The following is a 15,968-nucleotide window of genomic DNA, read 5'->3' as shown; positions in this document are numbered from 1 at the left end:
GGGAGGGTGCCAGGGGAGAGGCAGAAAGGAGATGCAGCTTTAATGGCATTTGTCGATGTTTACAAATGAGTCATCCAGCTAAACAGCCCAGCTGTAAATCAGCACTCTAACTCTTCCAGCATCAGTTGCGTCCCCTCCTCTGTCCCTCTAGCTCTGGACGAGTGCCTGGCTCCTCCAGAAACAACCTCATAAATAACAGCAACAAAACAAACCCGCCTGCAGCCACGGTGGGCCTGAGTGCACCAGGCTCAAGATGAACGCCTCCCATCCATCACTTTAATGATTGTACTCTAGAAATTAAACCTGTCACGGCCCATCAAGGTAAACGTTTTTAGCCTGTGACATGCCTTCAGCTCCCCTCCTCCTTCCTGGCACTTTTGTTGCTTTCCTTGGTGCTTTTTCCTCTCTGCCTCTACCATTCCTGTCCCCCCATTTCAGCCCTGCTCCAGGGTGTGGTACTCCCTGTGGTCTCCTGTTGAGCCAGGTTATATGTCAGGTGATAGATGTCTTTGGCTCCTGCAGCCATGGGCTGGCAGATGCCAGCATTTCTGTGCTCAGTGCTGTGTTCCTGCTGGGAGCTGGCACAACTGTCCTGGAGCAATGGGTCTCTCTTCTTCTGTTATCCCCACATGGCAGTGGCAGAAAATTAGGTACCATCCTTTCATGCTTCCCCATCCCTTCCTTCTTTCCTTGTATTTTTCCCCCCCACATTTATTTCTCTCTTGCCCCACTTTACACCAACCACGGCAGACTCCTGGGACCTGCTCCTACCCTAGTTCAAATCTACTCCCTTGGAGCAAGGGCTGCAGCCTCCCCAGAACCCGAGATCCCTACTGGGCAGTTCCAGGGGTCTGGACACCTTGCATGTCTTGAGATGGACTGCCTGGGGAGACAGAACCTGTGCAGTGAGGATGCCATGTATCCAGGGGGAAACTGCTGAGCTGCCAGCAGCCACTGTGGGTCACTGTCCCCCCACACAGGACCGTCCATCCGTCCGTCTCCACGCTCCTCTCTCCTGTCACCTGCTTCCCCTGCCCACCTCTCTGTCCCAAAAACATCGCATCTGTCCCCCTGCCCAGGGTGCTGCCCCCCAGACACTGACAGGCTTTTCCCAGCTTTGCGACATGTGACAGCCCCGCAGCAACGCTTACCTGTCCCTTCCATCACTGACTGACTGCCAGAGATGACCCAGGATTCCACAGGGACTGTTGCCCTTCAGCAATTCCCACCCCCACCGCAAGTCCCGGGGCAGACAGTCCTCCCTGCCACTCAGGCAGAAACAGGGAGAGGAGAGGACAGCAGCATGTGGGACAGGAGGGACATCATGCTCTGTCTGGGCATGGGTCACCCACCCCGGCCCAGCCTGCTCCACCCCTGCAGCTCTACCTGCACTGGAGGCAGGGCTGTCCCCTGGGGCTGGCCCCTCTGCCTTCATGGCCAGGAGACCCAGTTAGTGCACAGGAGAGCTACAGGGCCTTCCAGGACTCTCCAGCATCCTGGGAGGACATGGGCAGCCTCCTTACTTATGGGGAGTCAGTGCTTAACCCTAGTGTTTCTAGGGAGGCAGTAGAGGGTGTCAGTCATCATCCTGTTACCAAAGGTTGATTTCAGCCCAGTCAGAGTGAGCAAGATCCCGAGAACATAATGAAGCAAGCCCTGAAAGGAACTTAGAGAGGTTAAACATCACTGTGGGAAAAGGGGAGCTCACACAGCATTGAGCCTTTACAGCCTGAGCATTTTCCTGCCTCCTTTCCCCCCAGCTTATTTGGGGCAATGCCACGCCAATGCAACCAGGCTAATTGCAGCATGGAAAACAGCATCAGCTTTGCTTCACTGGACAGTTTTGCCTTGCAAAGCACAGACCCTACCAGGGATGTTAGTGGTGCAGGAGGAAGCAAGACAGGCTGGCATGCAATCTGGGCATCCTTCCCAGCTCTACATGCCACCAAGGGGAAGGACAAGCTGGCACCACACCAGGATGTGCTGCTCCAGGCACTGTAGGGATCTGTAGGGAAGTGGCAGTACAGTCAAAGAAGGGTCTGGGGTCTCTCTCTTTCAGCTGTGCTAGCAGGCTGCCAGCTGTCCAAGTTTGCTCTCCCCACCTTTTTCCCCAGACATCTGGTAGGACAGCACAGTAGCAGGACAGGGGATTTTCCTGTCCCCTAAGGAAAAGCACAGTCATCCAGATAACAGCTTTATAGGGGAGGGATCTGGGGACTCCTCCAGATACACACAGAGGAATAATTACAAGTTAAATAGGATCCAAATACACATAAGTTAAAGGGTGGCAGGTGCCCTGCAGCCCCCTACTCCTTCCAGGCACAGTCTGTGTCTGCCAGCAAAGAGAACCCCCACAACACAGCCTGGCCCCTCTCCCCAGCTGGCTCCATTTGCCTTTCACAACACAGAGCCAATCTTCCTCTCTGTGGCACCCATCTCGTCCTCCTCCTCTTCCTCGCCCCCCGAGCAAGACGAGTCCGGGCCATAGCTCAGCTCGGCGGTGCTGCAGTGCAGGAAGCCCGAGTCAGGGCTGTGCCCCATGAACTCGGGGCTTTCAGCAGCTTGTCCCTGAGGCTCGCCGGGCAGCAACTTCTCACAGGTTTTGCTGAGCCCTCGTTGCTTCTCAGCCTCCACCTGAGCCCCCTGCTCCTTGGCCTTGCGACTACGCTTCCACTTCATGCGCCGGTTCTGGAACCAGATCTTCACCTGCCAAGGGAAAGCCCTCAGGGGAGAGAATGTACCCTGACCCATCCTGTCCCCACTCACCCCCTCACCTTCCCTGCATGGAAGGTCCCCCCAAAACCTCTTAATTGTGGGGCATCCCATGGTGCTACAGGTATGTGTAAAGAGGCTGAGGTTGTCATGAGGACAGGAATAATGGGGCCTGCTGCCTTCCCCCATCCAGCCCTCAGCCAAGGATATGCACAGGGACATTTTCATTTTAGCCCCACAAAAAGACCCCTTCCACAGTATGCTGAAGGATGGAAAGCCTCTGAAACTGAAGTTGGGGGTGCCAGGTAAAAAGAGGAGCAGTATTTCTGGGGTGCGCTTCACAAGAGAAGAGCCTGGAGCCCACCAGGCAGTCCCTGAGGAGATGCCCTGGAAGGGGCACTGATGGCAGCAGTGGGGTGTGGGGCTGATGGCATTAGCATTGCCCATGACCTTGACTTGCCCCCATGGCAGCTCCATGGTGCTATGCTCCATCCCCCCAGGATCAAGGTACCTGTGTCTCAGTGAGCATCAATGATGTCGCCACCTCAAAACGCTTGGGTCTGGACAGATACTTGTTGAGCTTGAACTGGTTCTCCAGCTCCAGGAGCTGTTGGCTGGTGAATGCTGTGCGGGGCCGACGGCACTTCCCCATCAAGCCAGACTGCGGTGCAGCTGTAGAGCAGACAGTGGGTAGGGGTCAGGGGACAGCAGACTGGTAGGGGGACAAGTCCTCAGCAAACCCAGGATGAGAAGGAAGGTGAATGTCTCCATCATCTCCCACCCCAATAATGCCTTTATTGCCTGATAGAAACCAGTGAGATATGTTATCAGGCCTCGGTGTACAACAGGGATCAGTGGTGTGACTGAAATTAATTCTCTTTTTTTATTGCTATTTATTTATTCTCTATTTTTATCGCACAGGTGGCAGCCCAACGGCCAGGGGCTGCGGTGGGGCTGTCCGTGAGCTCCGCTATCTCGCCTGCAGCCCTTGAAGGCAGAGCGGCACTGAATCAGGAGGCAGCGGGAACAAAGGGACCTTTGAGAGTCCAGCGTGGGGTGGCTGCCGCACTCCGTTTGATCCTTGCTTATCTCCTCTCCGCTGGCTTTATTGTCCCCCTGGGGTTCAGCTTTTCCTGCTTCTCCCAGCACCACAGCGGCAAACAAACCCAGGGGTTTGCAGCTGGGAATAAAGTGTTGGAGCAGCAGGGAGGGGTGTGGGGGAGAATGGGGGATGGTGGTGGTATTAATGCAAAAGGTCCTTGGCACATCCCTGCTGACACACCTTGGGCAACAAGATGGAGCATCCTGGCCCTAAAAGCGTGTTGTGCTAGGCAAGGGCCACTCCAACGCACCCACTTTTCTGGGCCTGGGGCACCATTCATGTTATCTCCCCCAGATTCCAGCTTTGATCCCAACCTGGCCTTCTTCTGAGATGTCCATCGAGCCCTTCACAAACAGTGATGACGCACGAGGCAGGAATTTATGAAAGAGGTATTAACTGATCACAACACAGGTTTGATCCCAAGTACCTGGATGCTGGGTGGGTCAAACAGATAGAGCACAGCCTGGGCTAGGGCTGTGCAAATGCCTCAGCGGAGCAGGATAGACACTGCCTGTAGCCCCTCAGTGCCAGGAGAGAGAGTCTGTGGGACCCACCTTTCCAGTTAAACGAGGGACTAACTGAGCAGAGATACACTGTGCCAATGATTCCAACACACACGATGCATTATTTTGCATATGAAACATACCCAAGGCTCCAACTGAACGAGAGGTTTAAATTATTTGCAGTACAAATACAGATTAAAGATGTCTCAGCTGTGCAGAGTTTGGCAGCCACCTGGGCTCTGACTGGCTGTGAATGCTTTGGCTGTACAAATCCTCCATGGAGACATGGGATCAAACAGGTCTGCAAAGGCTTCCTCCGGCTAAGGAAAGGAGGTGTTATGGGAACTAGCATCTGCAGGGATGGGGCAGCCCAAGCTAACACCCTTTGCAGCTGCTTGGGGAGGGAAAGGCCAGAGATGCATCAGAGAGAACTGGAGGGGAAATTCATTCACTCTGTGTTGGTGGGGTCAAAAGACAAAGCAGGCCAGGTCCAGCAGTCCAAGGACTCTGGGTCCCAGTGAGCCTCCTTTGCTAACAGAGACACGAGGGTGGCCCAGAGTCCCTCCCTGCAACGAGGCTGCACTGTGCAGTTCGGCTGTACCAGGTCAAGGAAGGGTCCCTCTGAGTAGTTCCTCTTTCTGAGCATGGTCTGTAGAGAATGTTTGGGGAAAGAGAAGGGAAGAGGTTGTGCCCTCTCAGAATCAAATAATCCAGGAGTTCTGTGTTTTCTGGAGCTGGAGGGTCCAGGACTGAAGAGATATAAATCATATTCCCAGTCTGAATTCTCCACTCCAAAGCAGAGAACCCAGGGCTCAGCTCCCAAGGCACTGTGTCCTGCTCCAGGGAGCACAGAAATCCTTTAGAACAACCTGAAAGGCTTCTCTGTGTCTTCTCTAGCAAGGTCATATGTGACCAGACTAAAACCAGGTGTGGGAAGAGTAGAGGCACAGAAGTGCCTCACAGAAGAATCTCAATCCCAAAAGCAATGCAGGTCTGTCCACCTTCAGAGGAGCCTGGAAGGCAGCCTGCTTTGACAACACCCTCTCAAGGGACTCACTTTTCCCCAGGTAAGCTGCTGAGAACTACTTGGTCTAGCAGGGAAAAGAGTATCAGCAAGTTTGTCCAAAAGTCAAATAAATCCAGGCAGAATATATCCCAAATAACTACCAATGCAGGGGACTGATTTCTGGAGCATGGTCCTGCTGCCAGCCCCAATCTCTCCTTCTCATTGTTCAATTCAGTTTCAGTGCAGTGTCTCTGTCCATTACAAACCTTGTAGAGAGCTTGACTTCCTTGGAAACTCACCCTGCCTCCTGCCCCAGTGCTGACAAAACAAACCAAAACCAAACCAAAACAAAACAAAACAACAACAACAACAAATCCCAAAACCAAAAAACCCACACAATCACAAAAACCCCACAACCACCCAATCCTCAAACCCCTCTGTGGTGCTGTCATACAGTTCAAGCCACCACCAGCCCAATGCCCAGCATACAGAGTATGGCTGGTCACCTAATCTGTGACCTCCTCTGACAATACACCCTTCAGCAGCTATAATTATCCATCACCACTGCTCCTCACTGTGACTTGTTCAAGATTTGGCCTCCACACCAGGTGGAGTAAGCCTAAGCCAACACAGCTGACCTTCAGCCATCCACGGCAGCAGGTTTTCATGGACCTGAATGACCAACATCTCTGGCATCAGCTCTGCTGTTACCTTCCCTAAAGGGCTCTAGCTCTTTTGTGTGGAGAGAGTATGACAGAAGAGGATCTGCAGATTCTTGGTGGGGAAAGAAAAAAGGAAAGACGTAGAAGTTAAGACTGAGGGAATGAGGCACTGGCTGCTGCTGGCTGCAGTCTCTCCTGCCAGTGTGCTTTGCTGAGTTCCATCCCTCCCTGTCCTGTGGCAGGCTGCCACACGGACAAAGAATCCTCCCAAGGGGTGCACAGCAAGCATCCCTCCCAGGGCTTACCTTCTCCGGTAGCTGTCAACCGAGCTATGAAGACATCCCTATTACAACCAGCATCTCAAAAAGAATTACCCTTTGGGAAGGCTCTCCATCTTATCCAGCTCCTACCAGAAGACCAGTGACTGCCTCAGCATCACACCTTTGCTTGCCAAAGGATTTATTATCTGCTCAGCCATCTCCTCCAGCACTCCATCCAGGATCAGAGCTTGTCTCAACATCCCTTCAGCCTGGCAGGGCTTGGACCCCCTGATGGATGCCTGGCATTTGGCTGCAGTATCAGTAAATAAATTGCTTGGCCTGGGGCCAGGAATGCCCTCTGAATCTGAGGCCAGGAGCTCTGCAAGGCAGCTGCCTCCTGGATAATTAGATAAAGCTTATAAAGAATTGTTGGTTTATTTGATACAGTTCCGTCTACTTGATAACAAGGGTAATCCTAGGTTGATATTAACTCACTTGTTTTTAATTTGGTTTGTTTAACTATAGTTCACTTAACTTTGTGGTCTGGCAGATAAAGGAGAGGAAATTAACACCCTGACTGCTTTAGGTGTTTCTCCAGATGTCAGAGCTGGAAGGGAGAGAGGTAGTCTCAGCATCAGGGTCATAACCAGAGGCTTTTTCTGATCTGCCAGCAGCCCTGGTCATTATCTGTGGGGCAGCATGTGTAAGGGCACTTGCTACCTCTGATAGTCCCTTGCTTACTCCACCATTAAACCTCAATTGCTGCTTGCCAGCTGTTTCCCAGCCCATATTTCCAGCTGACACCAGACCACTGTACACCTGGTGAGCCTTGGAAGGCATTGCTTTTTGAACAAGTTTGATAAGACTTATCCTGCCTGCTCTCCTTGCCCAGCACAGCCCATCAGCCAGCTCTCTGCCATCGAGGGCAGGATCTGATCTGGGCTCCAGGCCATCCAGTTAGTGAGTGGGTGATGCAAGGAAGTGGTCTGCAAGGAAAGCCACTGAAGTACCAGGTCCCTCGGAGAGGATCCTTCGCTCTTCCTGAGGGTCTACAGCTCTATGTCACTGCTCCCCACCTCCAGAGCTCTCAGCTGCAGTGGTCTCTGCACTTGGCTCCCATCACTGCACAGCATTTCCACACTGACAAACAGGGCAAATAAATCACAGCTCCCAGAAAAATTAATAGGCATGGCACTCCAGTGCCAAATGCTCCCCCTGGGTGGTTCAGCAGGTGCTCAAAGCCTCAGGATAGGGATCCAGGCTGGGGATAGAGGAACCTGAGCAGGCAGCACCCCTGCTTTCTGCAGCAATGGCACGCCTGCACCCAGGCCTTCCACAACCCCCTCACTCCGCATTGCAGCAGAGGCAGGCAGGCACTGCACGCGGCTCTGCACAGGTACCTATTGAGGGAGGCACGGCACCTGCCTGCCTCACAGCAGGGGCACTGCTCTGAGTGAGCCCAGCACCCAAGCCCAGGCCAGGTTCCTAAAGGTACCAACTGTCTCAGTCTCCCTGGCATCCTACCTCCCCACACACAGGTGATAGCAGGGAGAATGTGTGCCATGAATACCCACAGAGCTTACAGTTCATGGGCTGTCCTACTGCTTCCCCTCCCTGACTGTCCCCAGGAGATCAAACTAGACCACACCTGCAAAGCATTGCTACACATACACCCAAAGAAGGAATTTATTGCAGAATTTAGTCCTGGAATTCCCTTTAAATAAATCTCAAGGGCGATCTCCCCCTGGAATGATCCATAATATGTCCTAGAAGGCTTCCAGATTCATCTCTTACACTCAGGTGTCCACTGCTCCTGGGGGAGTTAAACATGGCTGGCACCAGCAGCATTGACACTTGCACTCAGACACTCTGGAAACTTCAGCCAGGCAGGTCTGTCCATCTGTCTGTGTAGGCTAGGTGGTGGGACAGGGACTTCCACAAACTACAGGCAGCCCAAGAACCCTGTGCCAACAACAAAAGGCTTCTGCCCAGCCCGCCACTCTCCTCAGAGAGATGAGGAAGGGCTGCGGAGGCAGCACATCCTAGGCAGGTGCCCTTTCCTGTCCCTGCCTACCAACACCATTGTCCCTGTCCCTACAGCATGGCCAGCACACTGGGGCAATATGAGCCCAGGCACAGCCATAATGTGCAGCTGGAGCCAGTCCTGGTAAGTACAAGGAGAAGGCATGCTGCAAAGGACCCCAATTTCAGAGCTTCAGTGAGCCCACAAGAGCAAGGGCTGGAGATATACTTGAGAACCCTAAGGTTACCAATGGACAGAAATAAGGATGTGAAGATGGATACAGTTCTCTTCTGCACAGCAGAAGAATTACTGAAGTATTTGACAGGACACTCTGAAGAGAGAATTCCCACTGCAAATGGCTCCCCAGAATTGTGAACAAATATCTTTTAGTAAGAACATAGAATGAGGAAGTGGTCACTCTTATTTAATAATTCCATTTTGGCAGCTTTTGTTGCATCCTTGTTACACCTCCACATGTCTACTCTGCTTTGGGATCTCCAGAAAACACGTAAGTAATACTTGGATCAGAAACTGCTTTTCCTCCCTCTGAGGTTCCATAGGAGCCCTGTTCAGCATTTCCCATAAGACCCACTGGACATTCTGGTCCAGTGCATTCTGCAGAGCTCCCTTCACGAGTTGTTCTCATGCCAATAATTTGGGATTTGTTTCTTTTTGGTGAGGTTTTGGATACAACCAGCTGAAGAGCATATCCTGCTTTTGAGAGGAATGGGGCTGATGTACAAATACCTCTATATTATCCCAGCCAGAAGCTGCACTCAGGGCAACAGGATCAGACCAGTAGAGCATTCCCACTCTGGTGAAACACAACCCTCTATAAAGCTACCAGGATGCTGAGATACACCAACAGACCCAGACCCTTCAAAGACAACTTGGCCTCTGCAGAGAAGTAGAAAGATGTAATAAATAACAAAGATTTCTAACTAATAAAGATTTCTTTTTTCTTGTCTTAGTAACATGTTTGAAGAGTGCACATAACCCATAGCACTGGAGGCTTATTCTACATCTCTAGATTCACAGATGGACCTTTTCTAAAGTCTAGGGAAAGCCAGGGAAAGGGAGACAGCATGTGGCGGGGGGAAGCCTGTTTCCCTTTAACCTGACCAGGAATAGTTTCAGGTAAGAATAACAAATGGGATTTTTCAAGTTAATTCTCTATATTTTTGCACTGATCTTTATCCAGCCTTTTAAAATTATTATTGTTTTGCAAATGGGCTTCCAGATTTTTAAGACACTACACTCAGCTAACAAGTCTGGATACTCTGACGAGGCTTTATTAACCAGTCCCTCTCGGTTTAATGCCCATCTTTCCACTGACCAGCACAGGGCAGGGTCCAGGTCACACTGCCAGGGGTGCCAGTCCCCAAGGGGACAAGTGCCTGAAGTCAATTCTTGTTCCGTCCGTGCCCCGCAGGACCCTTCACGGCAGTGCGGGCTCCGGTGCCTGCCCGCAGCCCTGGTGGTGCCCAGCAGGAGGGACCGGGGCAGGGCTGGAGCAGAGCACACTGCCGGGCCGCCCGGTCCCCTCATCGCCGCTCGCCGAGCGCGACGCTGGCAGCACCCGGAGACCCGGCCCGTCCCTGCGCATCCAACGGGACTCGGGCGGGTTCGTTCCCAGCCGCACCGGGAGGGATTTATTCGTTTCCCAGTGCAGGTTTTTGCCGCCATTTCTTTATTTTCGTTTTCTTCCAGCCCCGCAGGAGCCCAGCGAGCCCGCGGCGCCGTGCGGGGCCAGCAGGCTGGGTAGGCGCGGTTCAGCTCTGCCGGCAGCGGCGCGGGCGGTGCTTCTCGGGGCTGTTCCGGAACATCGGGCCGGGGTAAGGCGAGACTTTGCCCTTCGGGTCTGTTCCGTAGGGCCTCACAGCCCTCGGAGGTCTCCGGAGGGCGAGTCATGTCCCCTCCCGGCAGTGGGACATCCCACCTCTTCTCCCCCCATCCCCCAGCTCTGCCAGGCTGGGACGGAGGTCTGGGTACAGGAAGAGCCACGCACTGAGGTCAGCCCGGAAGGCTCAAAGTCCCTGAGGGGACCCGGACCACCGGAGGGGCCTCGAAGGGGTGGGCTCGGGGAACCTCAGCCCCGGGTTGTCGAAGGCACCTGCACCCTGATGTGCCGGCGGACGTCCCCGGGGGCTGGAAGGGCCCAGAGCCGTGTTCCGCCTGACAGGAGGGTCAGTCCCCGGGTCACTCACCATTGAAGTCGGAGAGCCTCGGCACCAGCATCCCGGCTCGGATCCAGTGGTCCAGCGGGAAGGAACCGGCCACAGCCGCCTTCAGGTGCTCCGCGCCGGGCGGCGGCAGGTGCGGGATGCCGGTGTAGGCGAACGCGGGGTGCTGGCCCCCCAGAGTCGGGATCGGGTACACGGCGGGCGAGTAGAGGGCCGGCAGGGCGCCCAGCCCGGGGCCAGAGAGATGCAGCAAGCCGGGCTTGGGGACGAAGCCGGCCGGGGCGAGGGGCGCAGCGGCCGGGGCCGCCCGCGGTGAGGGGGTGTCGGAGCGCCCAGCGGGGCCGGGGCTCCCCGCGGGGCTCCCGGGGCTCAGCCCCGGCGGGGAGGAGCTCCGCGTCGGCTCTTCGGCCAGGAGCGCTTCGATGCGGAAGTTTTGGGACTTCTCCATGGGCTTGTGCATGGCCCTGCCCCGTGCGGAGCCGTCGAGCCCTCCGGCGCCGCACCGCTCCCCTGGCAGGGCACAGCCCGGCCGGCCAGCCCCGGGCCAGCCCCGGCACCGGCGGGCATCCACCCGCGGGGCCGCGCCGCTCTCAGCGGGGCTGCCCTCGAGGGCAGCCCTCCTCTCCGCTCCGCCTCCCGGGCACTCACTCGCCCGACGGCGCTGGGGTGGGTTTTAACCCCCTCTCCACGTACCCCAGCTCCCGATTGGCTCCTCTCCGGCCCCCCGCCCCGCCGCCCTCCTCACCGGCCGCCCTCCTCCGGCTTCCGCGGCCCCCAGACCCAGCAGCGGGCACACGCCAAGGACTGACGGGGGTTACTTTTTGACACAGTAACACAAGCCTCTGCTTTTTAGTGCCCTATGGTGGGTCCTGCTCTTTGAAAGGGAAGTAAGGCAGCTGCTATTGCCCTGCCTAAATGTAATAATGGCTAAAGGAGATTCCTGTCCCTGTACTTCTCCCTTCAGCATTTCCAGCACTGCTTTATTCCCTGAGTAAGAGATGGGTCCACTCCACTGAATCCTGTGTGCCACAGTGATGGCAAGCAGATGCCCAGAGAGGAGAAAGGTAGGAGCGTGTGGGGCCTTCCTCAACCTTCTATGCTTTCTCTGCTCAGTACCCCCAGGGACTTCTGTTCCCAGCACCAACAGAGTCTGGTTTGTTGTCTGGTGATCTCCCTGCACCCTGCTGAAGGGAGCTGCAAAGGTCCGATGTGTGCAACAACTTCCTCCTTCCATTGCCTGAGCCCAGCATCAAACAGCTCCACTGAGCGGCCCGAGATCCTTCTGTGGGAAGACACACAATTCCCCTTTTCCAGATGCCTCCCTGACTGAAGGGCAGGAAAATTAGCCCCATGGAAAGCTCAGAGCTGGATTTGCTCAGAAAGGGATTCGGGGTGGATGTCACCCCACAGTGATACACCTGACTTGGCCAGAAGGTGCTGAGGGTGGAACTGTGTTCCTTTCCACCTCAGCTCAGCTGTGCCTGCTGCTCCAACCTGTCTACCATCAGGGAGGCTGTAGGGCTCCTCTTTTCTCCCCTCACTGCATCCTCCTCTGCTTTCCCAGGTGTTGTAGGGTCACCTGGATACAAGCCAATGTCCCCACAAGCAAAAGGACACCGAGCACTTTCTCTCTCCCCCCATGTGAATTGCTAGCACAGCCAAGCAGCAGGCATAGACAGGACAAAACCTGGGGAGGAATGAAGCAGACTGACTCCCAAGCACAGGGGGAAACTACAAGAAATATCCAGGGAACAGTGAGCACAGTGAAGTTAGGTCAACTCTTCTGCTGCAGATCCATAGCCTACTTGGGAAGGGGCAGCCATCACTTCCTTACCTGAGCCCTCAGGCCTGACTTCAAGGATTGCAATGGTTTGTTAGCTCCATACAGGGAGTGCGCCTTGACACCTGGAGCAGAGACTGGGTCACAACAAAGAAATCATGGCCTCAGTCACCACCATGGGGTATCACACAGGCAGGTAGACAGCCCAGGAAAGCCCAGGTAACTCCTGGTGAGCCCTGAGACCATTTGTGACAGTACCCAGTATATAGCTCAGGCAGTGGGAGCAGGGCTTGAATGAAGGGTCTGGGTCATAGCTCTTAGTCACAGCCTTACTGTCCTCATGGGAGTGCCCTACACTGCCCAAGGAGGTTTTCCAAAGACAAGCAATTCTCCCAAGGATTAGCAGCTCATGCTAGTGCCCAGTTCACTGATGCCAGGGTGATGCAAGTACAATCAGCCAGGCTGCAGCCTTTGAATTGCACAAGCAAGAAATCTTTGCTGACAGAGCCATAAAACCTGGGGGTTTTTTTCTTTATTGGGAAATATCTGAATAAAGGAATCTAGAAAAATCATGGAGGGATGATAAGTGGAGATATTTGGACCAGACCCTGAGACCCTATAAGAGGGTTGTCCAGGACGACAGCAGCTGGCACACAGCCCATGCTGTGCAGGGCGGAGAGATGGAGTCCAGGGTTGTGTGCAGAAGAGCTGGGCTTGGTGGTGGACAGCAGAAGGGGCAGGATGCAAGGCAGTGATAGATGCCAGGGCGCTGATGAGTTCACAGTCTTCAGGGTCATTAATCATATCAGAGCTGGATTAAGGTGTCTGAGGTCTGATTAGCTTCATTTCCCGCCTCAGGAAGGAGGGAACTCTCTTTCCCATCCATCAGGTCCTCCAGTGACAGCTCACCTGGTTGCTAACTAAATCAGAGGACTGTAATAAGTGAATGCGACTGTGGCCTGGCCCCTCCTCTGCCCAGCATCCTTCCTGCACAGGAGGGTCTAAGGCAACCCTGAACATCAGCCACAGGTGGCAGACCCCAAGATACCAGCCAGAGAAAGAGCTCATTCCCCCAGTTTGAGAGTTCAGGGCACTACCAACAGAAACTCTCCCAGGAAACCACCCCAGTTCAGGAGGAGGTGGAGTTTAAGGGGATATGTTCCCAGTCAGCATCATACTGCTCCCAGTCCCCCCACAGCTCCCCTGTGCTAAAACCTACCCATCAACATCTCCATTTGTCCCGTGCCTGATGCACCCCATGTTCAGTGTGCCCTAAAGGTACCTCCCACTTTTAACCACTTAGACTATTTCTGTCCAGAAAGTGCAGACCACTGAGAGGTCCATGCTGCCCAGGCATGGTAAAGTTCCTCAGCTCTCTCACCTCTCTGGGGCAGACCCTGATCACAGCATCCCACATTGGACAATGGGCATCAGCAGGAGGGTTCACACAGCCCAGAGCTTCCTAGGATTCTTTCATTTGCCTAGGTATTTTGGGGGAAGTTTTCTGGATGTGCCCCAGCTGCACATTCAGAGCTCAGTCCTCCTTCAGTCACCTGAAAGCAGCACTCACAGCAGCACCCCTGCAGGTACACGCAAGCCCTGCAAAGCCTTTTACTGCTGAGGGGAAAGCTCACAGCTAGACAACGGGAGCTCTTTATTGTGCCATGGGCTCTAGTGAATTGACTCCATTGTGACTCCCATCCATCTAAGGTCAAGCACCAGGAGTAAAACTAGAAGGGCAAATCCCCACATGGCCAGACACAAAGTCACACAGGTCTGGTGTACGCAAGTTTTTGGCAGCTCTAGAGTCCTGCAACACTACCAACAGCACTTCACATACTTCCCCAATTTGTTGCCAGCAGTACCTGAGCCCTCAGAAACCAGCCATGGGGATCACAGGTAGTATTTGTGAGCACAGTTCAGTTTTACAGCCCCACTACTTCCTCAGTATCACCTTGGGAAGCAACGTAATGTCCCTCAGCAAATCCAACTGCCCCAAGATCAAAGCCAAGTGTGCCGAGGAAAATCCATACCCTGATAAAAAGTTCCCAACTGGGACCAGACTTCCATTTTCCCAGGATCGAGTCTTCATCCCAGACACAATATATGACATGACCCATGCAGGGGTGTCTTGATTTTCACCTAATCTTTCATTTTGGACTTTCCTAGACAGACAATTTAGCACTGCATCCCTCTGTCAAGTTTGGGTCACCTCCTGCCTTGAGTCAATAGAAGTTACCTTTGACACAAAGACTGTGCTGGAACCAGTGCTTAGCCCAGGGAGGTGACAGAAACTCTGATTTCTGACCAGGCCATTTAGGCTTTTAGGTGTTGAAAGAACTCCCTGTCTGTTACCAGGATGGCTGTACCTGTTTGCTAAGCATTAACTACTCAACAGCTCATAGCCCCCAGAGCTTTCCACCTTAAGAAATTATTTCTCAGTAGGAAACCCACAGTGTCACCCTTGTTTAAAGCATCTGTGAGGAAGCAGAGATCTCTCTGCTTTGTACCTGGTGTCTCAGGTCATCCTGTGCCATTCCAAAGTCTGTAGCCAGCTAGTGGGGGAGCACAGCCTGGAGTCACCACTAATACTGGAGACAGGATGTAAACCTGCTCAGAAGTGTTTTCCTAGCTCTTCCCCACAGGAGAGAGGCTGTAGGAGCACCCCACTCTCAGCCCCAAGCAGGCTGAGCCCCTGGTAAGAAGTGCTAGGTGCAAGAGCTCCTTTTTGTGGTGTCTCAGGTTTTGTGGGAGCCCTGACTACTGCCCACAGCAGGATGTTGCCCTTGCCCTGCCCCTTACAGCCAGGCCACCCGCTATCTCGAGTCTGGGAAGCCACAGGAGGTTGGTGGGGAAGGTAAATAAACTGCCAGCCCAGCGATGATTTGTGGCTAAATGAACAGTCTAAGTCACCTGTGAGTGGCTTGGGACCATTAACCAACCAGATAATAGGTCTGAATCAGCCCTGCGGTGGTGGGGGCTGAGTCTACCTTGTGTCAGATCTGGCACAGCCAGCTCCGAGGTTCCAGGTTGCTCGGGGGCTGTCCCCTCTGCAGAAACATTTGTAGAGGCATCCACGTGGCTGCCATGGGAGCAGAGCAGCTGTCTGCAGAAATGCTCATAGGGCTTCTCATCTGTCTTTAGGGGACTCCCCCTGCTCTGATGATGACAGTGGACAAGTCAATGAAGCCACCTCCCTGCCTGCTTCCAAGGTCCTGTGCTCAGTCCCTGCCATGCTCTGTCCCTGCCTGGATGCCCTCTGAAGTGGGCTGGCCTAATCCTACCCACCTCAGAGACTTCCAAGGCAGCCACAGGCTCCTGAGGTTTTCTTCATCCTAACGTATCAGCTGCTCAGTCCAACAGGTGGGGATCTGTCCTGGAACACAGAAATCCCCGTGCTTCCATCCCCCTGCCCACTGCGCCCAACCTCCACCCTCGCTCTGCACAGAGCCCCAGGTACCAGCCCCCAGCGAAGGGGTTAACAGGCAAAGCAAACACGGCTGTCCCTCCCAGACAGGCCTCCTGCAGGGATTTCTGGGCAGCTGTTTATTTAGCCAAGCAATTCCTCAAATAAGCAGCCTCATCTCTGATGGGACATGGCAAGGCTGAGGAGAAAAACGTGTTAACAGCTCCCACTCTGGAGCAGGGGAATAGCAAGCCAGCACAGGAAACAGGGCAGCAGAAACAGGGTAGCTCTGGAGTGTTACACCTGATCCCACCACACTGCCAGCACCAGC

The 15,968-nt window shown here is 54.1% G+C and overlaps 1 protein-coding gene across 1 annotated transcript; it reads right to left on the bottom strand.

Annotated features, from left to right (window-relative positions):
- Positions 1 to 2,226: 2,226 nt before the first annotated feature.
- LOC134552237 (motor neuron and pancreas homeobox protein 1-like) lies at positions 2,227 to 11,019 on the bottom strand. The gene is made up of 3 exons (XM_063400725.1): positions 10,476 to 11,019; positions 3,224 to 3,384; positions 2,227 to 2,706 (listed from the first exon to the last, which is right to left on the bottom strand). Exons 1-3 carry the CDS (start codon positions 10,909 to 10,911, stop codon positions 2,398 to 2,400), a joined length of 906 nt encoding a protein of 301 aa, XP_063256795.1. The 5' UTR covers positions 10,912 to 11,019; the 3' UTR covers positions 2,227 to 2,397.
- Between the last annotated feature and the right edge of the window lie 4,949 nt (positions 11,020 to 15,968).

This window comes from Prinia subflava, chromosome 6, assembly GCF_021018805.1.
Source record: "Prinia subflava isolate CZ2003 ecotype Zambia chromosome 6, Cam_Psub_1.2, whole genome shotgun sequence".
Taxonomy (NCBI): Eukaryota; Metazoa; Chordata; class Aves; order Passeriformes; family Cisticolidae; genus Prinia; species Prinia subflava.
The sequence above is the reverse complement of the archived record's forward strand: the minus strand, read 5'-3'. Positions and strand labels throughout refer to the sequence as shown.

Coding starts and splice junctions, on each gene's coding strand:
- LOC134552237 (XM_063400725.1), bottom strand. CDS start 10,911: ATGCACAAGCCCATGGAGAAGTCCCAAAACTTCCGCATCGAAGCGCTC. Junction 3,385..10,475: donor GAGGCTCTCCGACTTCAATG/GTGAGTGACCCG, acceptor TCTGCTCTACAG/CTGCACCGCAGTCTGGCTTG. Junction 2,707..3,223: donor TGATGCTCACTGAGACACAG/GTACCTTGATCC, acceptor TTCCCTTGGCAG/GTGAAGATCTGGTTCCAGAA.